Source organism: Rhipicephalus microplus, chromosome 7, assembly GCF_043290135.1.
Source record: "Rhipicephalus microplus isolate Deutch F79 chromosome 7, USDA_Rmic, whole genome shotgun sequence".
NCBI lineage: Eukaryota > Metazoa > Arthropoda > Arachnida > Ixodida > Ixodidae > Rhipicephalus > Rhipicephalus microplus.
In genome coordinates this window covers 75,603,027-75,629,071 of record NC_134706.1, presented here as the reverse complement: position 1 = coordinate 75,629,071, position 26,045 = coordinate 75,603,027, and the positions used below count along the sequence as shown (strand labels likewise).

General features: G+C 44.9%; 1 protein-coding gene across 1 annotated transcript; it reads right to left on the bottom strand.

The window, feature by feature from the left end:
• Positions 1-230: 230 nt before the first annotated feature.
• Positions 231-16,066, bottom strand: LOC142767794 (uncharacterized). Its single transcript, XM_075870037.1, has 4 exons — positions 15,739-16,066; positions 4,553-4,745; positions 3,899-4,043; positions 231-529 (listed from the first exon to the last, which is right to left on the bottom strand). Exons 1-4 carry the CDS (start codon positions 15,927-15,929, stop codon positions 231-233), a joined length of 828 nt encoding a protein of 275 aa, XP_075726152.1. The 5' UTR covers positions 15,930-16,066.
• Positions 16,067-26,045: the final 9,979 nt, after the last annotated feature.

Genomic DNA, 26,045 nt, shown 5'->3' with positions numbered 1-26,045 from the left:
ATACATACATACATACATACATACATACATACATACATACATACATACATACATACATACATACATACATACATACATACATACATACATACATACATACGAGACATGCCCACGACGACAGAAATTCGTCGAGTCTCGATATAATTTTTGTAGCTGTATGTCAAACTTGTATGCCAATCTACTATGGTGTCGGAAAGAGGCGAGCAGCATTCATAATATATAAAGAAACACTATTGGCATAAAAGCGGAACCGCACCTGCAATGGTAGACTTAATCTTATCCACCAAGGGACCCGCGGCCTTGTGACACATGTACTGGTCCCGGGGCACTACCGCAGCCGCTGGTGTTTCTCCGAATAAAGTGTGCGGTAGCCCCACCACTGTCACTTCGGCAATGTCTTCGGAGAGCTCCTGAAGCAGCAATTGCTCAAGCTCAGCAGGAACAACTTGGTTGTCCATGCATTTTATCATCTCTTTCAGCCTCTGGACGAAATAGAAACGCCCTTCCTTGTCGTAATAACCAATGTCACCTAATCGGAGGAAGAGGACTATGAGTTTTTAAAGAGACATGTTAAGCACCTCTCGCGCATTTTGGATAACTGAATAATGACCCATCTTTGTGGCACTGGTTTTCAGTCATAAATAAACACGAATGGCCTAATCTTTCTTTAGAGATCACAGGATTGCTCCTTCACGAAACAGTGTTTTAGGTATTATGACGAACCTTTAATTCTAAATGCGCGTGGTTGCGTTATCCGAGAAAAAGTACTAACGGTTCAAGTAAAAAATCCAACCAGTACGGCTGTCATTTGCAAGTGACAGACAAACGCGCCGCGGTTTCGTGGATGGAGCCAACTGATTAGAAATGGGCTGCTGAGTTAAAATAACTGATTTATCCTCCTTTGGAGCAATGTAACACAGGCCAGGATCACATGATCGAATGACTGTTCAGCTAAACGGCGATGCTTTTTGTGCTTTAGACAGTATTTGTATGTTTACTGTACATACGAGGTGACTCACTGCTCTCTCATAGTTGAGTACGATGTACTTGAAATCGTTAAACGCTTTTCATAAACACACGGCATTCTCTTACTATGCAGAAATCGGTGAATGCTCCAATATGTGTGCCACTGTTATAATATAGTATAGTGACGTGAGGACTGATAGTCGAGGTACCGCTTTGCAAAGGAAATATACATCGACATAACGGGCCATTAAACAGCTAAATTAATTTTCGCGCAATAATAACGTACATTTCGAAAATCCCGCAAACAGCACTATTACCGCGACGTGCCACTTGGTAAGCTAAATAACTAGGGAGCCTTCATGTGCGCGCGTCTCCGTGTTTTAGGGTGGTGTCAGCCTTTGACTCACCACTTGCCGCCGTCTGCTAAAACACATTGTTGCCAGTCCTGGTTTTCATGGTAACTAGCGCCATGCTGGTTCTTGCGGCCAGCCGTTCTTGCTGCGTCGCACTTCACCAGCTGCATGATGGCGCGGGTGAGCGAGCTGCAGTATTAGCTACGTTTGACTACACCGTAGACGTAGCTTCCACTACGACACCAGCTCCGCGCTAGGCGCACCTACAATGACTTTGAAGTGTAAATGCCATGGTGCTGCGTGCCGCAATGAGACTTCCCGGCTTCCCGACTTGCGCTATCCAACGGAAACACGAGATTACACATGTGAAGTGAGACTGCTTGGAGACGAATACTTCTCCCCGTGTTTGTGAGGTGAGTACCCGTTGTATTGCGAGTGGGTTGAGTATATTGCCGCACACATGTTGAAAGGGCTGACTTAACCATAAGACGAAAAGCAGTTTGAGGAAAGTAAACTCGACAACGTGCACAGTTAATAAATGAATCAGGCTTCGTTCGGCCACGCCGTGCTATGCGAGCGAAAGCTGGTTTAGTATGCTTGTTTATTCTCGTAGTCAAAGCACAGTTCACCAACCAAATGATATGACTAGTCGAATGAGTGGTCCTGCACGCATTCACTATCTGCGCTTTATCGATTTCCGAAGCCGTCACCGCAATCGTTGCGGAAAACACCAGGCCCGCGAACCTTCTAGACACGCTCGCGTTCACATATTCCTTCGCTTGCAGATGCTCGTGTCCTGCAATTTCACCTCGGTCGCTGTGGAAGGACATTAGAAGAGGTAGACAGACGAGCCGACGAACGCGTTCTCTGTATACTCTCGTAGTCTTGCGCAGTTGCAACACAACTAAATTTTGTGCGGCTTGCCATGGGGTATTCGTTCGGCCCTTCAATGACACGCGCAACCACACCGAAACTCGCTCAATAATTACGAAAAGGATTTCTCTTCAACATAGAATGCGACAGATTTACTGTTCGTGTCCGTCTGTTTTTCTGTCTGTCTGTCGGTCCTAGATGGTGCAGTATATGTGCCCTAAGCAAGTTGGTTGTTGGCCCGTAACTCAAATATGCCCTATGTGCTGCATTTTTTCATAACCATGTACACAGATGATTTGATATCGTAAACTCAGTTTTTATTCAGTGCTAGTAGAGAAAATGAGAATGGACTTCGTTACGTGGTCGGCGCCGTGTATAACTTTTCGTCTTCTTGCTTTATTGTAGGCCCACAACGAGGATACGAGATTTTAACAACGGAGGCAGGACGGTTTGAAGAACTTAAGGCCACATGCCGGTTGCATGCTGTTTGCAATAAAACATGACCTGAAAAAACTTGGTTTGTCCCTTGTTGCTCCCCTTTGTTTTTTCTAGCCTAATATGCAGGCTTTTGTGGGGTTTGGGTTGGTGTAATATGATTGAGTGCCTTACTGTTTTCAGAAAATGCTTACAGCTTGTAAGGTTTTTAATTGTCCAATGTACAAATTCGTTCGAAGGAAGTATATATACTTACTGCAGGAAATTACATTATGGACAAAAGCAACATTTCAGGTACGAGAAACAAGAAAGCGGAGTTATGCGGTTTACAGAGAACATCGCGAGCTGCCCAGTTGTTTGATCTGCCTTCCCTGTCATTATGGGTACCACCATATAAAAAGAACGATTTCGAGCTTTGCACAAGAAGGCGTTTGAGGTGTCTGCGGTGCTGAGGCGAACTTGCTTTATCAATGCCACGCAGGCATTGAAGTTTATTCAATGCGACGTCGAGGTTGACGCCCTCGCATATAAAGGCTCCCCAAATATCCTCACTCCACCAATGTGGTGCATGTGTCTAACAGGTGGGAGAAACGAACTGTTTTAACAGTATTTTAAACAAACTTGAGCCACGAACATGTCTTTTCTTTTCTACAAAACCGTGCATAACATCAGAATACAACCCTTCAGCCTTCAGAACTTGCTATATAGTTAAAAAAAACCTACTCCTATCTTGTTGCAACTCACACTGCCTTCAATGTAAATGAGCGACCACTCAGAACCAACATGTGGGCCCATGAAGTATGGCGGCTGGTTTAGCCAGAGTAAGCAACCATAATTGAAGTTGTCACCATCCTAAAACACGCAGGTGCGCGCACATGAAGGCTCCCTACAGAAAACGCGCGAAAAAATGCGGGTGAAGTCTCGACTTTCGGTCTGGCACCGAACACCACGACGTCATTGATTTTGAAAGAGTTTGCTAGTTCTTACACAGCTTCCAATCAATAAAAATGAAGTACGTAGCCATCTGCGGTTGCCAATCACCTGGCACAAGAAATTTCAGTCAATTTTGTCGTACCAGTGTCGAGAAAATGCGAAAAATGCGTTCTTGAATTTGTGACGTCTAATACGGAGCTTTTCTCCGCTGATAACGAACTTTTGATAGTGACATATATTGATCTATTGCAGTTTATCACTATTCACAATTCAAAAATATACACCAAGTCATTGCTTCTGTTTAGTGTCTCTATAATGTGCCTGAAACTGCTACTCACCCGATCGGCACCAGCCATTTCCTTCAAAGAATTCCGCTGTCTCTTTTGGTTGTTTGTAATAGCCACGCATCACTGTCGGTATACGGAAGCAGATTTCGCCTGGCTCATTCGGACCCAGCTTGACTCTACTCACAGGGTCCAGCACCTGCGTGTGCCAGGGGTTTTATCTTAATCTGGGCTCTATATTTATGAATATTTCCTGATCATGTACATGCCTGCAAGTTAGTTAGCACGGTCACTTTCAACAAATATACCTCAACTAGAAATTGATGGCATCACCCTGCCGAAAAAAAAACTCTCTTTATCAAAATTTTTCCATTAAAAATGATGTATCCGTTACAAACCACACAAAATCAGTCATATACATCGGCAAATAACTAGTAACAGGAAGCTCAAAAATGAAACGTAATATTCTCGGAGCCCTCATGTGGAAAACATTGGTGTTTCTTATATTCGGAAGACATAATACCGAAACACTTACAACTAAGGCGATGTGAAAAAAAAACTTTGTATTGCTGTGTACGCTGATAATCATTCCATAATATACTGAATTGAACTATACGAAAAATCATCGTTTTCTATGTCACATAGTTGTTCATTGCGGATATCCGCTACCTAGAAGTGCCTCATCCGAAATATCCACTAAGTTGTCACTAAGTTGTCGTCTGACAGGAAATATTCGACGGTGTTCATGGCTCGGAGAGCAGTGAGGGTTATTGGCTTCTCCTCAAACGCTACAAGGTCAGTGAACTTCTCATACGGAGTGTCCCTCTTGACCTCCACCAGAAGGTACTCACTGGCCATCTTCGTGGCCTTGTAGCTATTTCCGATTGTCCCTGTGAGGTGCCTGGGTGCAAGGAGTGGTGATATGTTTCGAGCATTCTTGTCAGGATACACACAATGACTAACGTGGTACTTGGAGAACAAGTCGTGTTTATTCTTTGTTGGGGCGGGGGATGTGTACTTGCATCTGTGCGCCACTTCTAGTGGGGCGATTCATGGGTAATTTGTTCGATTCCATGGAAAAGGTTGTTCGTTCGGCAACAGCGCCTACAACGTGGCAGAACATGTGAGCAGGTCTGAACAAAGCCAGCAGCACGCCATTACTATAACGAAATCTGACTTAAAACCTCAAAACATATCACTTGCCGCCAGGAAACAAGGAAATAAATGGAAGAGAAGACAATACAGAAAAAGCTGTAATTTAAAAGAGAAAGAAAAATAGATATTTAGAGAAACACCGGAAAAGATGCCAAGCCACTGTTAAAGGGGTGCGTTGCATTTACCAGGATGCCTTAGAAGTCCAATCACCCAGAGTAAGTCAACCCCCCCTCCCCACATTCCCTTTCCCCAGATATGTCAATGCCATGCACGGCTAAGAGTGAAAAAAAATTGATTCCCCCCCCCGCCCCTAGGCCCAGGTCCATGGTTACACCACTCAATAAACTCCTGCTTGCGCAGACACCCCTGCGGGCACCTTGCACAACGAGTGCGAGGAAGGAAGCAGGAAAAGAAGTTTATTTTGGTCCTGTGGAAAGACTAGTGTAATTCTACTTTTTTTTTTCTTCGGACGCGATGCAGTAGAAAGACTTGGTCTTTCTGTTTCGACATGAAAACAGCCCGCAGGAGATGAAGCGCGTTCTGAAAGTCTCAATAAAGTTTATTCATCCAGCCATCCATCCACACAGCAGCACCTTGGTTTGCACTAGCAAGAAAAAGTGACAGTTTCACCGTAAGGGCGAAACAACGAATGCGACATCAAAAACTTGGAATGTAACATTGAGAATGGCAAGCACATCGAAACGTGCAGCGTGCTGCTCACGCACAAAAAATGCACGAAAACCACACACAGGATGACAGCTAACTAACAATGTTTACAGATTGGCACTCAACGCGCCGTGTAAACAAAAACAATGCACAAAATGTTATCATCGGTACAGATATGAGTGCAAACTAACTACTGTCCCAGTTACTTCGTTTTGTTTAGCACGCTCTTTTCGACAACAGGGCCTGTCCAGCGAGCGAAGTGATCTTTGTCCCATCGGCAACTGAACGCAATCATTCGATCAAAGCCAAAGGCGCGCGATTCTCCCCAACCACTAGATAAGTGCGCGGATAAAGCCCCCCTCCCTCCGCGGAGCAAAGCATGCGTGGGAATTGAGCACGCATCAGTGCATCGCGACGAGCTGGGCGCAGACCTTTGCGCTGAACTACACTGAACACACTCATCACGCCATCTCGCTGGTAATGCTAAGAACGCACCATTTACCAGTGGTAGATATAAATAGATTGTCGTTCAAAGGTCCTCTTTGGTGGCTCAGTGGCTAAGGCCGCGCGTTCACAAACGTAGGTTCGGTTGTTTGATTCCGCGCATCAAAGCAATTATCAGGATTTCTCTCTCATAATCATATAGTGGTTTTGGGACGTTAAACCCCACATATCAATCAATTATCAGGATTATTTTTCTTTCTTGTGTTTTCATATATACAGATACGTATACATATATGGGTAGTGACGGCGATGTTGGTGGCAAAACCCAGCTGAGAGTCTCCACAGAATTGCAATTGCAATAACAACATGGGGCTCCTTAGGCTTCAATTTAACACTTGACAGCTATATCCTGTCCTTAGTGCACACTCCAAATACTAAATGAATAAAATCTTTGCGAGCTAATTATGCACCGGCTTTGTCGCACTTAGGAAATAGGAGCAGTAACGCGTGTGCCTTTTGTAGTGGGTGACTGGCTTTAAGCATAGAAATTATTATAGTACTCGCATGTTCTGATCTCGGTGGCCATGTACGCTTGTACCACGCATTCTTATTGCCTTATTTCCTAATTTATTATGAAGCACGTAATTAGGTCACGTGTGTTTTTAAAACATGAAAGTTACTATCACTGCATTTCCAAGCAGAGATAGTTATTTTCATCGTATTCGCAAGCAGACGTGTGGCTGTGTGGTAGAACACCCGCTGTACACGCAAATGACCCGAGTTTGATCTCAAACCCAGACCCGGATTTACTTAATAGTATTTATTTCCCTTGTATCTTTCTCAATTTTTCGGTCATGCATAAAATGGATTTTCGCTCACAACCAACAATTCCGACGCCGGAATTTCGGCAAAACGAGCTCCTTACGCAAGAGCGTTAAAAATCACCTACCTTGTGTGCACCACGACGCTTTAGGTAGACACAAATTCTACGACAAACACAATGCAGCTGGGCTAGGTACGTTCTAAACGAAATAAAAATTTAGGATTGTTTGGGCGAGATATTATTTGCTTTAGAGTTGATGGTGGTTAGTTTCATAAATCTAGAAGATTAGGAGAATAGTTCTCACGAACCAAGTTTCTAAACTGCAAAATTCTGATTCTTTCCAGTTTACACGGTCAGTACTGCATAAAAAAAAACCTCGTTGCGAACAATTATACAAATACCTTGATTTCAACCATGGCTCCTTGAAATCCCATGCCAATTCCTACCGCCTCGTGCAGAGAAGTTGAACAGACGATGCCACCGCTCTCCGTCATAGTGTACATGATGACCAAGCTGTCGAGATTCTCGAATGCCTTGAAGGCCGCATCATACGTTGCTTGTGAAAGTAAACCACCGGCCACGCCGATGCGACGGATGCTCCTGATCTGCTTTCCGTCATGGAGCATCTCTTCTGCTAAAGTCTGAAGTCGTGTCGGAAATGAGAACATAGACGTAATCTGCATGGAAGAATGAGCAGTGACGGTAAGGCGAGGCAGAGGCTTTCTTCAAAGGGTGATGAAATGTTTACCACTAACACCACCGTAGAGGTGATGACCATTCAGATGATCAGTGAGGTTCTTACTGATGAGCGATATACAAATGCAAGCGAGGACATATCGGCTCATGGCGTTTTTTATCATCTACCGTGTGAATACGCAATTCATATTAGTATGTAGAGACGTCGAAATCTCGTCTCCTTTTTCTAACGAACGTTTTCTTTCGACAATGGCCTAATACATTTGTACCATATTTAAATGGCCGACGATTGTATAATAAAGAAGGTATGAAGGCTTAGTTAACCTAGTACTGTCTGTTAGACATTGATGTGATTATGGGAGACACCGGAAATGTTAGCCACCTCTACTTAGTGTTTTGCGAAGAGTGAAATTTAGAACTGAAGGGAATGGTAATCGAGCAAAATCGATTACGAATACTTATTGAATACTACTCAAAAAAGTTGGGAATTGCACGGCACAGTGTTTAAAGATATAAGCCTGAAATCCTACACCATTTTATTTCTAACGAATATTCAGAAGTTTTAACATAATAAGAACGCTGTTACATCTAACCATCAGACAATACCGCATTTATGTAAACCTATGCAAGTTTATATACAGGCTAAATCGACTACAGCCTTCAAAAAATAATCTAATCGTATTATATGTCTTAGTTCTCGGAGTTTGTTGTCAATTACACCGCAATGTTCGTAAAACGTTACCTGTGGTTGCAGTCCTGGCTATGCAAACTTATAAACAGTACTGATGTATTTTTATCATACACCCGTCACTTTGAGATAACAACAATCGTATTAACTGATTGATAAGTAGGACCTAATGTTCGGAAACCACCTAATGCTTATGAGAGACGCCATAATCAAAGTCTCCGAAAATTTTGACCACCTGGGGCTCTTTAACAAGCACCCATAGGAGCACACGGGCACAGAACGATTTCGCCTCCATCGAAAATGTAGCCACCGCAGTCAAGATTCGATCCCTCGACCTGTAACGGCAATTGTAGTTAAGCGCCATCCACTTAAGCTCTTTTGTCTAAGAGTGTCCAGGGCCGCCATCCTTGCCTGCACATGCAAGGTATATCAGTCTACCACTTCTCATTCAGTTCCGTTCAGTTCAGTTTATTTCCTTAAAGGCCCTGTTTATAGGGGTGTTACATAAGGGGTGGGCACAACATGTAATGGGTATATCCAAATAAAGGTAAAAACCAATAGAACTTTGGGAAAAGAGGAGAAAGTAAAAGAAAGAAATGTTGATACACTGTGAAAACGAGAAAACGCGCTAAGTAATTCATTTGGTAACATTAGAAGAAACAACATGATGTGGCAATATAACGTAATATTCATTGAAAATCTTGCACAAAATAACACTGTACAAATAAATACAACAATAACAAACAATGAACACTGTAGAAATAAAGACTGGAGTTAAGTACAATCAATGGCAACTAATTTGGTAAAACAGAAGACACAGCAGCATAGAACATGTGACAGTTATTGGTAGATACAACATGGTGCGGAAGGGCATTCAACTCTGACGCTGTACGAGAAAAAAATTGAAGTAGAGAAAGTAGTAGTGTGTTTGCGCTGTTTTGAAACCTGTAGTGGGTGACCAGTGCGTTGCGATATTATTGATGGTGGGGTGATGTACGGCATGCGGTAAAGTGAACTGTAAAAGAACTTATGAAAAAGACTAAGGCTGGATATCGCACGACGGTGTAAGAGGGATTGTAGTTTAGATTTTTCTTTTAGGGCGAATATGCTTACGTCATGTAGATAGTATGAATGAATGAATCTTGCTGCGCGATTTTGAATGGACTCAAGTGCGTTGATGAAGTATTTTTGATATGGGTCCCAGATTGTTGAAGCATATTCAACTTTAGGCCTGATTAGTGTTATGTACGCTGGTAATCTTACGTCGCGTGGGGCATGACGTAAGTAGCGCCTCAAGAAGCCGAGTGATTGGTTCACCGATGACAAAATGCTATTTATATGTGTGCCCCAGTTAAGATCAAATGAAATTAATACTCCTAGGTACTTGAATGATGGGACTGTTTCAATGAGACTATTGGCTATCAGGTAAGAAGAAGTAATGGGACTGTTACTAGGGGTGAATGATAAATGTTTGATTTTTTTGGATTGAGAGTCATTAGCCACCGGATACATCAAGACTACACGTGGTTAAGATTTTGCTGTAATGTATCTGCGTCAGTAATATTGTTAATGGTATGATAAATCACGCAGTCGTCTGCGAACATATGGATTTAGAGGTTACATGAAGGGTAAGTCATTAATATATATCAAAAAGAAATGGGCCAAGAAGAGACCCCTGGGGGACACCTGAAGTAACAGGAAGTGGGACGGAGGACTGATAACTGACGCTGACGAATTGCGAACGGTTGACAAAAATGCTTCAAGCCATTTTAGAACGTCGGAGTTTAAGATTAAGAAGGAAAGTTTATGTAACAAGTGTCAGTGAGAAACCTTGTCAAAAGATTTTTCATAGTCGAGGAAGATAGCTTCAGTTTGTTTGTTACAGTCAAGATTAGTATGAAGGTCGTGAATGAAACGAGCTAGCTGTGTTTCGCAAGAAAGGCCCTTGCGGAATCCATGTTGTGCAGGATGAAAGAAATGATTGGCATTCAAATGGTCTATAATGAGTGATTACAGGACGTGCTCCATGATTTTACTTGGCAGACTCGTAAGGGAGATGGGGCGATAAATTAGCGGGTGAAGCCTGTTCCCTCTTTGTAGATGGGAATGACTTTTTCCACTTTCCAGTCGTGAGGAATGCAACCTACTGAAAGCGACTGAGCAAACAACAGACACAAAAATGACAAAGATATATCTTTAGTGTTTCTTAGCAGTTTTGAGTTAATACCATCGATACCGGTACAGAACGAAAGTTTTAGGTTATCAATCACATTTTAAATACCATCTACGCTGAACGTAATGGCCGGCATACTGGATACTTTGTTTTTAGACAGTAAAGGTAGAGGAGCACTAGCATCCTTAGTAAAAAAATTCCGCCATATCCACGAAGTGAATGATGATGAGTGGGCGAAGCTCCGGAGGTAAACCTGGTAAACCATGAATCCTCTGTACATTTCGCCCACTCGATTTTATTACATCGCTCCCCCTAGCGTACGTCGCCGCACTAAATCGAACGATTGCCTTCAACCAATGACACGCGCCATATGTGACATCATTTCTATTTTATAAGATCTCGCGTCTTTCATCAACTACAAGTACCGCTTTCTAGTTTATAACATCTTGCATCTTTTCATCATCAGCTACAAGTACCACCATCTAGTAAACACTACAAGAACTAAACGAGAGGTGGCTACATACAGGAGACTGTACCGCCATCTAGTGAACACTGCAAGAACTAAACTAGAGGTGGCTACATACAGGGGATGGTACCGCCATCTAGTGAATACTGCAAGAACTAAACTAGAGGTGGCTACATACAGGCTACAGGGGACGGACAGCCCACGCCCTAAGGAGCTTCGCCCCTAAAACTCAGACGAAGGCATTGTTAAAAGTTGTGGCGCAGTCAGTATCAGACATATTGTTCCCCGAATTATCAGCAAGTGTTAAGGCTGGCGCTAACATGACTTGGGACATGTTACCGCCAGAATTTCTTTCGGTTTTCTCTAAGTATTTTTGGCAAGTCATTGTTAAATAAAGCATGCTTGGCACCACGAACAGAAGATAGATACAGTTTTTGGGAGAATAATACTTTTCCCAAACGTTAGCATTTGTACCCTGTTTAGCAGCTCGGAAAAGTCTTTTCTTCTTATTTTCTAAACGCTTTAGGTGAATAGTGAACCACGGCATCTGCCGATTCTTACGGAAGGTAATTTTCTGTATATGTTTCTCTGGTAAATGAATCATTTTACTTTTAAAGAGCACCCCGTTATCATCAATAGATTGCTCGTGAAATAGAGACTCAAAGTTAGGTAGAAAAGCAGCTGATTCGTCAATAATGGCTCGGAAGTTTCCTTTATCGGACTATCAGGACTATCCTCCAGGACTATCATAGTGCGTCGTCATTTGCTGCATCACATATCAAACCTGCCCATCGCATTTTTCCGCGTCTAGACCACCCTTTCAAAGTCCTCCCCTTGTTTGCACGTACTAATCTTCTTCGTCAATCCCCGTTGTTCTTGGCCATTTTTCATTGGAATCGATTACCAGAAGATATTGCCACAATTCATAATCACAATTTGATTGTAAGCCACTTGAAGCGATTTTTATTATCAGAGCCATGAACCATGTACGATGTGCGCTTGCTTTGTATTTCTTTTCAAATTATTTTTGTTTGTTTGTTTACTTTTCTACTGTTTTCTGTTACTGGCTCGCCCTTGACTGTGTTTGCTCTTGAATTGAAATGCACTCAACACATTGTTCTCCCCCTCCCCATATGTAATGCCTTCGGAGCCTTTAGGTTATCTGAAAAATAAATATCGTATAGGCTGATTGTTTTGCTACATTTTGCACGTGGTGGTGTGGAAACTAAAAATGTGGCGTGAAGAACTTTGTGGTCACTGATAAAAGGAAGAAAGGTTAAAGATGATAAGCTGTCTGGGTGATTAGTTAGTATAAGGTTTAAGACGTTCGCGCAGTGATGCGTAACACGTGTTGGTTCTGAAACAAGCTGTGAAAGATTAAAGTTTATACAGACGTCGACGAAATCGTCGTGCTTTGCTTTTGCCGAAAGCAGTAAGATGTTTGGGGGCATTTCGAACGGCTGGTGAAAAATCTTCGCCAATTGCGCAATTACTCGCCTTTAACTTAGGACCGCCAGCCAGGACTAATTCTTTAGTTTTGTAGAGCGCAAATTTAACTATGATGGGGCGGTTTCGGCCAGGTGAGTACCGTCCCAGCCGGTGTGCACGCTCTATTTCCTAATCATCAAGGCTTATGTGCATGTGCTCACAAATCTTATCAATGAATAATTTTTCGGACTGCGTAAAGGTTTCAGAAGCGTTGAAATCAGGAATTCCATACAATATTAAGATATTTTTATGAAACCGGTCGTGAGCGTCGTCTATGCGGCCCCCGAGAATAGCCACCAGGTGACCAGTTACGCCAGTAGAAGGATGTACTGCTTCTCATTCGTTGCGTAAGGGCATGAGTATGAGTGCCTGGTAGCGTTGCTCAAGTTCCGTCATTCGCCTACTTAGATCCGTCAGTCACTGACATCGTTATTGTGGATATCTTAAAATAACAACCTTACTTGATTCAGACAATTCATGTAAGACGTTGCCTATGTAGACATAGCGTTGGAAAATCTCGCACTCAGTACGAGGAACGCAGGTGTCATTGATCACTTCTTTATAGGAGGTATTATCAATTTAAATTAACTAGTTCTTTAGTGTACCAGGACCCCTCATCACAGCGTTAACGGACGATCATAGAAACAACTATACTTCTGCTCATGGTGCTCACATTTCACAGTTACCTATCGTTACGTGGACGTCACAGATACGCCACAGATGTATGCGTATTCTTGATGTGTGCATACGTAACCACCAACACGTGCTAATGAAACATTTCTGCCTACTTCACTTCATGTTGGTAGTGCGTGAAGCTAACGTCTTCATATCGGCAGGCTTCGCATAACGTCGACTTTCAAGGTGCGTAAGAAATGCATTTTTTTTTCGTTCAATCGTCAAGCCCTTATTGAGCGGCTTTTTTTCTCATCTGAGCCTTGTAAATGCCTGCGCATGTCCGGAATAAAGAATCATGCTTAAATGCTTAACGAAGAACTTACATTGTGTTCATCAGCAAGTTCAGTGATTTCTTGAAGGCTCAGGCCTGGCTGCGCAAGGACGCAGACCGATTCATCGAGAACAGCCATCAATCCGAGCAGCAGTCCAGACAGGTGGCCGATAGGAGCCGAAGCGAGCACAGTATCCGTTTCATCTGATGACATACAAGGCCTTAGAAGGAAGGTTTGTTATGTTTGGCCGTCGCGGTTGTTTACCATAGCCGAACATATACGAGAGAAAACGATTCGAGCTTGACTCTATCAGCAGACTCGATGCGAAGCCACATGTCAGATAGCGTTCATCAGTGCACATATGTTGTTTAACTAGGTTTGAAAGAAATGTAGTACACATATCTTGTAACAATCACTTATGCAGAACAGGCTCACACGATCTGCTGATCGTGCAGCCTCCGCCACGGTTAACGTGCTTGCGGGAATCATTATTGACTTAACCCCTTAAATGCTCGTTTTTTTTTTAATATTTTCCATCCAAAAGTGCCTATTTTTACTGCCTATTTAGAATCTGACTGCACTAAAAAGTAGCTAGTCAATGGTAAAAAATATTTTCATGACATGCTCAGTGAAATCAAATGAATAAAGTGTATTTCTGGACAATACAAAGAAAACCAGCTACATGATGCTAATGAAAGTTTAAAACCTTATGAAGCATAGAGTTACAGGCGCCACACCTTTTTTCGCTTCGGTAGGCTACGAATCCTTCGGGTATTTCGCTCGAGGAGCTTCGGAACTGCGTGGACAATTTCCGAATGGGTAGTATCGCAAGGCGGCTTCACTGGCGGTCACTTGCAGCGTTTGTGTCCTAGCCGCCTTGATGATCACCGGAGCAACTTCTCGATTCACCGTAATCGCTGTCTTTATTAGTGGGAACACGATAAATAGCTGTGCTCTAATCATCATTGCTAAAAGAAGATGACGAAAATGAATAGCATTTCTTTCATGTTCACGTGCCTGCTATGCATGTGTCGCCGCCACTGCACGCCGTTTTTCCATACAAAAACTGCACTTACGCCACAGGGTAAAAACAAATCCCCGCTAAAATGCCGCTATCTAGAAGATGACACGCAATGTGAGTCGTAAGTGCGCGCTTCTCCATCTGAACGCTAGAAGAGAGTAATTATTTTGCTTGGACGAGTTCTATTCGTCCAAAGAAGTTTGGTGACAGTTTGGGCAGGACGAGCTCTGTTCGTACGAAGCAGTTAAGGGGTTAAGTGGCCTAGAGGAGAAATGACGTACGTAGCTTGAACTCGTCGCGAAACGCTCTCGTCGAATATAGTGGAAAAATGGACCATCACATCAACTTTAGCACCACCCGGGTCATCGACACGTAAGGTGGCCGCACGAAAAGGCAATTGTTATCGTTGATGCTCACGTTCCTATAACATCCATATTTTGAAATGGGTTTGCGGTTTCTATACTTATTACAGCTCAGGGTAAACACATGTAGATAAAGAAGTGCAAATATAGCATTATTGCAGCGAAACGGTTCAATTATTTAAATGTAACTGGAACGCTTTCATTTCTCGATAAAAGAACCTGTTCAGTGAGTTCAACTCAACATTTCGAAGAAAGTAGAAACGACCTTTCGTTCCTATTTTGGAAGAACGTCAACATAGCTGTAGAGCCCACGGCATAACCTGGCCGCTTCAGAGATAAAAGTAATCTCGAACGTGTCTCCCTTAGAAGAAAGAATCTATTGGAAGGTTTACGTCCCTACTGAAGAAAGTCTGGGGAAAGTGCCGTAATACCTGCTGCCGGAATGTCGTAAGTCAAAGTGACGACATGACAAACTTGGTCCCAGCTTGTGTGATTTTTCTTCACAAAGGTGCAAACCAACCAATTGCAGCAACGAAAAGAGCTGACCAACAAAAACAATCTCCCGAAGCTTCGAAGACATTTATAATGACTGTATTCTTTCTTGCAACATCGACTGCAGTGTTGTTGTCGTGCATACGCTAGCTCATGTGCGCCAAGCGTCTCATCAAGGAAAGCGAGAAGCACGAGCACATTAAGTGCACTATATTTGCGTTATATGATGAAGCTTGCTCATTCGCTCTCCTTAGTGTCGTCAGCTTGCGTGTCTAAGGTAACTAAGCTCATCCGCCATGCGCACTGTTCTGTTCACGCTATTTTTGACGTTATTCTTTCTGCCCAACTGCACCCTTTGACAGTTTACTAGCATGTCTTCTCAGCTCTTTACCATCTGCGATACTTTATGTGGTCACACAAATGTAACGGTGATACAAGCTTATCGTTAGACATTAACTCATAAGACTACGTACTTTGATATGCAGAAGTTTGCAATGAAGCTATGGTGAGTGAGCTCGACGCCCTTCGGAAGTCCCGTGGTGCCCGACGTGTAGACAACAACGAAGACTGCTTCCCTCGGGTCTCCGACAGGGCACTCCCTTAAGGTGGACTGGTCCAGGTACTTGAATGATGCGGCATCTGTGAAACCAGACACAGGACCCATTGATAATGGACCCTGAACAAGATCGTGTTTTTGTAGAGCATACAAACAGTACTAAGTAATGGGGTATGGCGCTTTAGGCGGGCATTTTCGAATCAAGATTTGCAGTTTACTATCCCTCAAGAGAGTTAGCTTAAATTTGCCGCTGCATCTTACGGGTCCTTACATACGGAGCAGAAACGTGGCGGAAATTTAGATAGATATTCGAGGATTAACGCCTCAAAACCACTATATGATTAGTAGAGACGCCGTAGGGTTGGGCTTTGGAAATATCGACCAACTGGGGTTTTTTAACGTGCACTCAAACATGAGCCCATGGCCCCGCAGCATTTTCGCCTCCATTAAAAATGCAGCCGCCGCAGCCCGAATTTAATCCTGCTTCCGCAGCCGGTCAGCCGCTGAAAACCTTAGCCACTACACCACCGTATCAGGGCGGGCGGAAAATGGGAAGTCATTGAAAGGAAAATTTAAAGTGTAACGTGAAAGGTGAAAGGAGATAACAAGGAGGGCCAGGGAACAAATTACTGTTAAGGACATAACAGTCAAAATTTAGACGAAGATATAGCATTGTCACGGTATGTAAGTGCAGATAAGATAACCACTAGCCAATAATAGTAATTGAGTGAAGGAAGCCAGCCCACAGAGCCAGTCGGTATCGCAGTAAACATGCGCAATTCTTTCGCCTCACAGCCACCTATCTATAGCTATGAGCTGTCTAATTATAGGCCCTGCTTTACAGAAATGCTAGCTAAATTTGTACCTGCAAGCAATTTTGTCGTGCCGCTGTTAGCGTCGATTCAGAGAAATAAATGACTTAGTGGAACATTTTCTAGAGAATTTTGAGGGGCAAAGAATTTTCGCTGATGCTTCAGAGGCACGACGTCACGCTTCTGCCAAGGTGTGATTAAACCTGGTGGCACTGTTGCATCACCTTATTTAGTCACTTAGCGGCATGCACTGGCATGTACAGCTTTATGCAACTTTTTATTTCGGCGTGCTTTTGAGCGGGAATACAGAGGACAAACGCTGCATTCGTCATGGATTTGGCGAATATCATAATTAGGGCTCTGTGCCTTCGCATAAATACAAAACAATTATTGGATAAGCATGCATGCGTATAAATTTTGAATATTCGGATTTATCCCACGCTCTCCAAATTAACGACCCTTTTGAACTTTGTCCACTTTTATGGAACCAGCAGGATCTAAGCAGTCATTACACGTGGGCCGGTTCAGCTGATATAAACTACAGCTTTTCTTAACCTCTCCCTCTCTTTTTTCCGTTATCAACAGCGTTGCCGTGCGATCAGTCATGCTGCGATTCACAACAACATGTTGATGAATCTTTTGGACTCTTTCGAAACGAGTGTCCACTGGCACCCTCTATACCAATTACCGAAGAGATATACGAGAAAAAAAATCACGGCATATTCACAGCGTGAATGATGTTGAGTGGGGCGAAGCGTCCGTCAGACCATTATGCTTCCGTCCGTCCATTCGTTCTTGCTTCCGTACGTCCGCCCGACCATCCGTGCGTCCATCCATGCGTCCGTCCATCTGTCCATGCGTCTATCCATCTGTCCATTTGTCCATCCGTCCCCTAGTCTCTCTGTCCAGCTGTCCGTGCGTCCATCTAGTTAACACTCCAAGCATCGCCATCTCGCATCCCCTGTGGCACATACCCGCTCCATGCATCCGTCCATCCGTCTGTCCATCTGCTAGTCTGTCTGTCCATCCCTCCATGCTTTCATCTATGCGTTAATCTAGTGAACACTCCAAGTACCGCTATCCTCCATCTCGCATCCCGGTTGCTTTATAGGACAGCGACGCATGAGTGACAGAGCCACATCTTAAGGAGTTCAGCCCCTAATAACTCCATGAGGTTATAGCAAAAGGCTGCGTGATAAGCTTTTTTATGGCAGATCAACACACAAACCCATTTTAATAACCATCGACGAGTGGTGGTGGTGAAAAGCATTTACTATTATATTTACAGTGAGAGTTGCAAATAAGGCACGTCTAAAGGGCCTGCCTTTGATAAACACTAGAAGGGATCCCTAGTCCAATATCCTTACCGCTGCCGTGGCGCCTTGGGCTCTAGCCCCTAACGCCTGTTGGGCTTGGAAGTCAGAGAAGCTGAGCAGCACAGCTTCGCAGTTCACTCGCGTGGGGAGAAGTGGGGGGTAGATGGAATTTGAGGGGCATGCCCACAACACTAGATATGTGCCACAAGACATCTCCACGCAGTGCAGCACGCGCCCGAGAAGGTCGAATTGAAATGCTTCAATACTGCAGGGCATAGTACAGTATTGGTGAAGAAGTGGAGAAGCCAGCACTCCTCCACCCTGGTGAAGTCTTTACAGAGGAGAATATCTCGTGGTACCCAGTGGCATTCTTGGTGGGCATGTGAAATATAAAGTGCATACTTGCATTTATGTGCACACTTGGCTTCTAAAATATTGCATTCAAACTTCAAATATTGCTTCAACCAGTCGTGATGTTTCTGTATGTTTCACAGTTTGCAAATAAAGAATTGAATTGAATTGAATACCTGCTTAATGTGCTTCGACATAGCAATGCACTTTCAATTGAAGTTACGTGGCTTCTGAAATGAGCTAATAAAGGTGGCAGCAAATCTAGCATAATTCAGTGATCTCTTAATCAGCTTCCAATTAAGAGTCCTATTCTAAAGTAATCAAAAAATTGACATTTAGTAAAATGACAATTTTTAAGGCTGCTTTGCGCTGAAAATTCCTCGTCATAAGATTATTTTAGAATAAATAAAATGAATAAGCCACTAAAATATAACTTTTTACATTGCAAAATAGGTGACGCATTTTATACTAATCCATCTCCACGCAGTGGAGATAGATTACCGGGCCTGATGCCCGTATTTTATACTAATCCATCTCCACGCAGTGGAGATGGAATACGGGGCATGGACTACGGGGCCTGATGCACCCAAAAAGTCACAAATATAAGCCCCTACACTCCACTATTCACCATTTTGTGCCAACGTCTTTAGTCTCGAAACTGTTCGCTCAGAGTGAATAGTTTTTCTGAGACCGAAGATTTATTCAATGCAATTAAGTGTTCATGTTCTCTCAAAAAAATATATGCTTGTTCTATTCACGTACCTTGAGATCAAGAGACGAAATTGCTTTCCTCACTTTTTCGGCCTGTTCAACGTCTGTAAGAACATGTGTGCTGTCACTGTCGACGATCTGCCCACGCAGCTCTCCTGAGAAATGATAGACCACAAAAGTAACAAATATAAAAGAACTAGTTTTTCTATGAGCGCCTAAAAGAGCAACAATAAAATCGTCGTAGCATCACTGAGGTTTCGCGGTTTATTTCACCAAAACAAGCGTCATCAAACGGCGCAGTACCATCTCGAAACACACATAAGAACGGTGGGAGATACTACATTAACTCGCGTAGTTGGAAAGATTCTACGTTTAGCCACTTTGCCCCGCCACGGTGGTCTAGTGGCTAAGGTACTCGGTTGCTGACTTGGAAGTCGTGGGATCAAATCCCGACTGCGGCACCTGCTTTTCCGATGAAGCCGAAAAAGCTGCAGGCCCGTTTGCTCAGATTTAGGTGCATAATACTGAACCTCATTTGGCCGAAAATTGCGCAGCCCTTTACTACGGGGTCTCTCTTATTATTATGGTCGTTTTGGAACGTTAAACACAACATATCAATCAAGATATTTTCCTAAAAGTAAAGATGACGGCAGAATTGTCTGGCTAAGTAAAATTACACGAATAAGTGGACTGTGCACGTGCATTTAGTGCACAGTATAAAAAAAACTGACCATACGTTTCGAGACCGCTTCGGTCTTTCTCAGGCGGTGCTTCACCGGCCAGCTCCGAAGCTAGCAACTTTTCTGATTGGCTGTCCCCCTATGATCCTACATTCAGGCTTACACACACACACACACACACGAACACACACACACACACACACACACACACACACACACACACACACACACACACACATATATATATATATATATATATATATATATATATATATATATATATATATATATATATATATATATATATATATATATACATACATAATATATATTGTCACGGCGCAGACACAGCAGAAGTCCGATATAGAAGAGCTCACTTTAATTAAAATGAAAGGCGCTCGTAAAGAATACCGGGCAAGAGCTTCGTCTTCCTTTCTGGCTGCGCGAGCTCTCCTCTGCAGGTTGAATGCGGCATTTGCCTCCCTCCAGAAAGAGCATCGTCCCGATGCTCGGCTACAGAATACGTGGTGTATGTAGTTGACGTATTACGCAACTGGCTCACTGCAATATGGCTTCATCCGCACAACGTGTACGATTTCAGATTTTTGAGTTCGCGAGGAACTGCCAGGAATGACCTCATAATTCACGTCACTTAGGCGCCGTACAACATTGTAGAGACCAAAGTACTTCTTCAGTAACTTTTCAGAAAGGCCGCGTCAGCGAATAGGGCTCCAGAACCACACTTTCTCGCCTGGTTGATAAGTGACGTATCGGTGTCGCAGGTTATAACGTTGTGCGTCGTAACTCTGCTGCCGGGTGACTCGCACGCGTGCTAGCTGCCGCGCCTCTTCAGCTCGTTGGGTAAAGGCTTCAACATCCGTGCCTGTATCGTCGCAGTCGTGCAGCAACATGGCATCAAGCATTGTCGTCACTTCACGGTCATAAAGAAGACTAAATGGCGTGCTTCGGGTAGTTTCCTGCAGCGCCGTATTAGAGGCAAACGTCACGTACGTTAGATCGTCGTCCCAATTTTTGTGATCCACGTCGATGTACATACTCAGCATATCAGCAATTGTCTTGTTAAGGCGTTCTGTTAAGCCGTTGGTTTGTGGGTGGTAGGAGGTAGTTTTTCGATGCGCTGTTCCACTCAACTCAAGCACTCACTTGAGGAGCATGGCCGTGAAAGTGGCACCTCTCTCGGTTATCATAATTCTAGGAGCACCATGCCTCAGAACGATATTTTCAATAAAAAATCGTGCCGCTTCTACTGTGGTTCCCCTTGATAAAGTCTTTGTTTCTGCGTAGCGAGTAAGATAGTCCGTAGCAAAAATTACCCACTTGTTTCCAGTATGCGAGGTCAGAAATGGTCCAAGGAGATCTATTCCAGCTTGTGCAAAAGGCATGGTGGGCACTTGAACTGGTTGCAACAATCCGGCTGGTTTTAAAGATGGCGATTTTTGTCGTTTACAATCGAGGCACGTGCGGACGTAATGCTTTACAATGCCTGGAAGCTTCGGTCAGTAGTACTTTTGTTGGATTCTGGCCAATGTGCGCGTGTATCCGAGGTGGCCGGAGGTTGGCTTATCGTGGCAAGTGCTCAGGATCTCATCGCGAATGGATGTCGGGACGACAAGTAAGTGGGCAGTTCCGCTGGGGGAGAAGTTCTTGTATAGGACACCACTGCGCAAGCAGAATGATGGCAGGCTCCTTGCAAATATCTTGGGAACGCTTGTAGACTGGCCGTGAATAAAATTAATAAGATGAAGCAACTCACTCTCTTCTTTCTGCTTAGACGAAACGGTGACCGTGTCGACCACTCCTAAAAATGCCATGTCATCATCTTCTGAGACATCGTCTTGCTTTATGGGCGACCTGGATAAGCAATCAGCATCAGAGTGCTGCCGTCCCGACTTATAGACGACCGTCATATCAGATTCTTGTAGACGTAAGCTCCAGCGCGCTAGCCGACCAGATGGGTCCTTCAAGTTGGTCAGCCAGCAAAGGTAGTGGTGTTCGCTGACTACGTGGAAGGGACGGCCATAGAGGTATGGGCGAAACTTCAGAACTGCCCATACTACAGCAAGACATTCCTTTTCCGTTGTGAAATAATGGGACTTGGCACGGGAAAGCATCCTACTTGCATAATGATTGATATGTGGGGTTTAACGTCCCAAAACCACCATATGATTATGAGAGACGCCGTAGTGGAGGGCTCCGGAAATTTCGACCACCTGGGGTTCTTTAACGTGCACCCAAATCTGAGCACACGGGCCTACACCATTTCCGCCTCCATCGGAAATGCTGCCGCCGCAGCCCGGATTTGAACCCGCGACCTGCGGGTCAGCTACCGAGTACCTTAGCCACTAGACCACCGCGGTGAGGCGTCCTACTTGCATATGCAATCACTCTCTCGCCTAAGTCATGCCACTGGACGAGTACAGCACCTAAACCTACGTTACTGGCATCGGTGTGGATCATGGTAGGAGCGTCCTCGTCAAAGGGAGCAAGCACAGGTGATGTCTGCAGGCACTGTCGTAGACCGTCAAATGCTGCTTGTTCCTCTTCGCCCCATAAAAATGGAACATCGCCTCTCATTATGCGTGTTAAGGGCGACGCTATGTGCGAGAAATTGGCGATAAACCTGCGGTAGTAGGCGCAAAAGGTAAGAAAATGTCTTACGGCCTTCTTTTCTAATGTCACCAGAAATTTTCGGACGCCGTCGATCTTGTCAGGGTCCGGACGAACACCTTCATGGCTCACCACATGTCCTAAGAATCGGAGTTCCTTGATTGATTTGTGGTGTTTAACGTCCCAAAACCACCATATGATTATGAGAGACGCCGTAGTGAAGGGCTCTGAAAATTTCGACCACCTGGGGTCTTTAACGTGCACCCAAATCTGAGCACACGGGCATACAACACTTCCGCCTCCATCGGAATTGCAGCCGCCGAAGCCGGGATTCGATACCGCGACCTGCAGGTCAGCAGCCGAGTACCTTAGCCACTAGACCACCGCGGCGGGGCAATCGGAGTTCCTTGAAATTGATATGACATTTCTCAGGTTTCAGCGTTAAGCCAGCGGACCGTATTGCTCGAAATAATAATAGCAGCCGTCTTAGATGTTCCTCGAATGTTGGTGAGAAAACAATGACGTCGTCGAGGTATACCAGACACGTCTGCCACTTAAAGCCTGATAGAACGGTATCCATCAGTCTCTGAAATGTTGCTGGGGCTGAGCACAATTCGAAGGGCAGGACTTTAAACTCGCAAAGCCTGTCAGGCTTAACAAAAGAGTCTTTTCTCTGTCCCGCTCATCGACCTCAATTTGCCAATAACCGCTTTTCAGGTCCATCGACGAGAAGAAGCGAGAAGGGCTCAATGATGTCATCATTGAGCATTTTCTGGACTTGTTCTTGGATTGCTTAGATATATATATATATATATATATATATATATATATATATATATATATATATATATATATATATATATATATTGTAGGCATCTATTATGCGTTTCATCCTCATCTGAACAGCAGTCAATCATCATCATATGTTTTGGCTGACAATCATCATCTGCTTGGCACGAGCGCTTCTTTGTCGGGTCCGTTGCGCTTGTTCGTTGCCGAGTTCACGGCCAATAAACCTCGCTACAACCGAGTCGTCATACGTGGTGGAGGTGGATTGACGTTCCCAGTACCTCTACTTACAACGCCTACTCGCTGGAGCTCCGTTCAGGCCGCCGCTTGGACCCTCAGTCCGCCAACATGTCTCAGAGTGAGTGGGTGGATGCCCTTTCGGCTCCCGTCTCTGCGCCGCAAGCCGTCTCTGCGCCGCAAGCCGTCACTGCGCCGCAAGCCCCTCCTCTTTACATGGTAAACCACCAGCGTGACCCTCCGATCTTCGCTGGTCTCCGCGGCGAAGATGTGGAGGACTGGCTCGATAACTACGAGCGGGTAAGCGCAACTAATCACTGGGACGACTCTAACAAGCTCCGCCGAGTATCGCTTTATCTCACGGGCGTTGCCAAGACATGGTTCTTGAACCATGAGATCGACCTCACCGACTGGCCTTCCTTCAAGCAGCAGCTTCGCCAAGTATTCGGCACGCCAGCCGTTCGATCCGCTCTAGCGAGGAGGGCCCTAGATACTCGCCAACAACATCCCGGCGAGTCATACACATCTTATATCGAGGATGTCCTTGCGCTTTGCCGGCGCGTCAATTCTTCGATGTCCGAGTCGGACAAACTGCGCCACATCCTGAAGGGCATCGGAAGCATTGCCTACAATGCCCTTGTTGCCCAGAATCCTTCTACTGTCACGGACATCGTCTCTACGTGTCAGCGTCTCGACGAACTTGATTCTGTTCGCCTTCAGTCGGGCAATAGTGAACACCGTACCGCAGACCGGGACCTGCGTGACATGATACGGGAGATCATACGAGAAGAACTTCAATCAAAGGGTATCTCAAAACCTTCTCCATCTGTCACACAGCCTTCAAGCATGGCCCTCCGTGACATCGTAAGGGAGGAACTAACATCATTCACCGGTCCAGCCTACGTCCAGCCACCTCCGTCTAGCCCTCCAACGTACGCGCAAGTTGCGGCCGCGCCTCCTCGCAACGTAAACTCTACTTCACCGCTGCCATCATTCACGCCGGTTGCTGCTGCACCACCGGTCCACTTCCGGCCAATCCCACCCGAACCTCCGTCAGTCCACTTGAGTGCGCTATCTCCCGGTGTGCCGAACGCCCTCTACTACCCGCCTTGGCGCTCGTCTCGCCCAACATGCTTTTACTGTGGACATGCTTTTACTGTGGATATCATTATCTGCTTGGCACGAGCGCTTCTTTGTCGGGTCCGTTACGCTTGTTCGTTCCCGAGTTCACGGCCAATAAACCTCGCTACAACCGAGTCGTCATAATATATATATATATTATGACGACTCGGTTGTAACGAGGTTTATTCGTCGTGAACTCGGGAACGAACAAGCGCAACGGACCCGACCAAGAAGCGCACGTGCCAAGAAGATGATGATTGTCAGCCAGAACATATGATGATGATTGACTGCTGTTCAGATGAGGATGAAGCGCATAATAGATGCCTACACTGATTCCCCCCCCCCGTGGAAGCGGCCAGCCTGGCCGCTGCGGGCGGGTAGTCAAGGTGACGAGGAACGTCGTGTAAAAAGCTTCATGCGGGAAACGTGTACAACTTCGGTGCTGCGGCAACGGCGGTCAGTTGGCACGACAAGAGGCGTCATACGATAGTTGACAGGTGATGTCTACTCTAAAACAACATATGGGCCGATGAATCGAGGCTGGAACTTGTCGCAGAGACCAGGTGTGCGAATTGGTGTCAATAGCAGCACTTCATCACCTGGTCGGAATGATACCACACGATGAGAGGTGTCGTAGACGGCCTTCCTTGCTTGTTGCGTAGCTTCCGTGTTCATACGAGCGCGCTGGCGGCACTGGGCAAGCGAGAAATATATTCTTCGCAAGAAGATGGTGATGGAGGGCCATTGCTGGTGAAGAAGGAAACATCGATAAAAAAAGTAGGTGAACGTCCGTAAACGAGATAAAACGGTGAGTAGCCTGTTGTGCGCTGAACAGCGGTGTTGTAGGCGAAAGTGAGGAACGGTAGAAGTTTATCCCAGTTTCTGTGATCCGGTTGAATGTATACGGCGATCATGTCGGCAAGGGTTCGATGAAATCTCTCGGTCAGACCGTTTGTTTGAGGATGGTAGCTAGATGCCATCTTGTGTGCGGTACCAGAAACGCGAAGAATTTCACCTAAAAGCTGTGATAAGAACACCTTTCCACGGTCACTTAGAAGTACACGAGGAGCACCATGACGTAGTATTATGGCCTGAAGGACGAAGTCAGCAACTTCCGATGCTGAACCAGTAGCTACTGAAGTTGTCTCGGCGTAGCGTGTCATATGGTCTACGGCGGTGACTATCCATCGATTTCCAGCACCAGTAACAGGAAGGGGTCCATAAAGATCGACACCGACGACCTCGAAAGGTGTTGTAGGGCACGTCATTGGCTGTAACTGACCAGCCGGAGGAGATGTCGGAAGTTTGCGAAGTTGCCATGGAGAGCAGGAACCCACGTACTTTGCTACGCTGGTAGAAATCCCAGGCCAATAAAAGCGGCTTCGAATGCGGTCGTAGGTTTTGTGAAAGCCTAGGTGGCCAGCAGTCAAATCGTCATGAAAGGCGTTAAGTACATGATGTTGAAGAGCGCGTGGCAGAACAGGTACCCAGCGTTGGCCGTCAGGATGATATATGTGACGATACAGCACACCGTCCTGAAATTTGAAGTGCTCGAGTTGTCGACGAAGGCGTGCATTG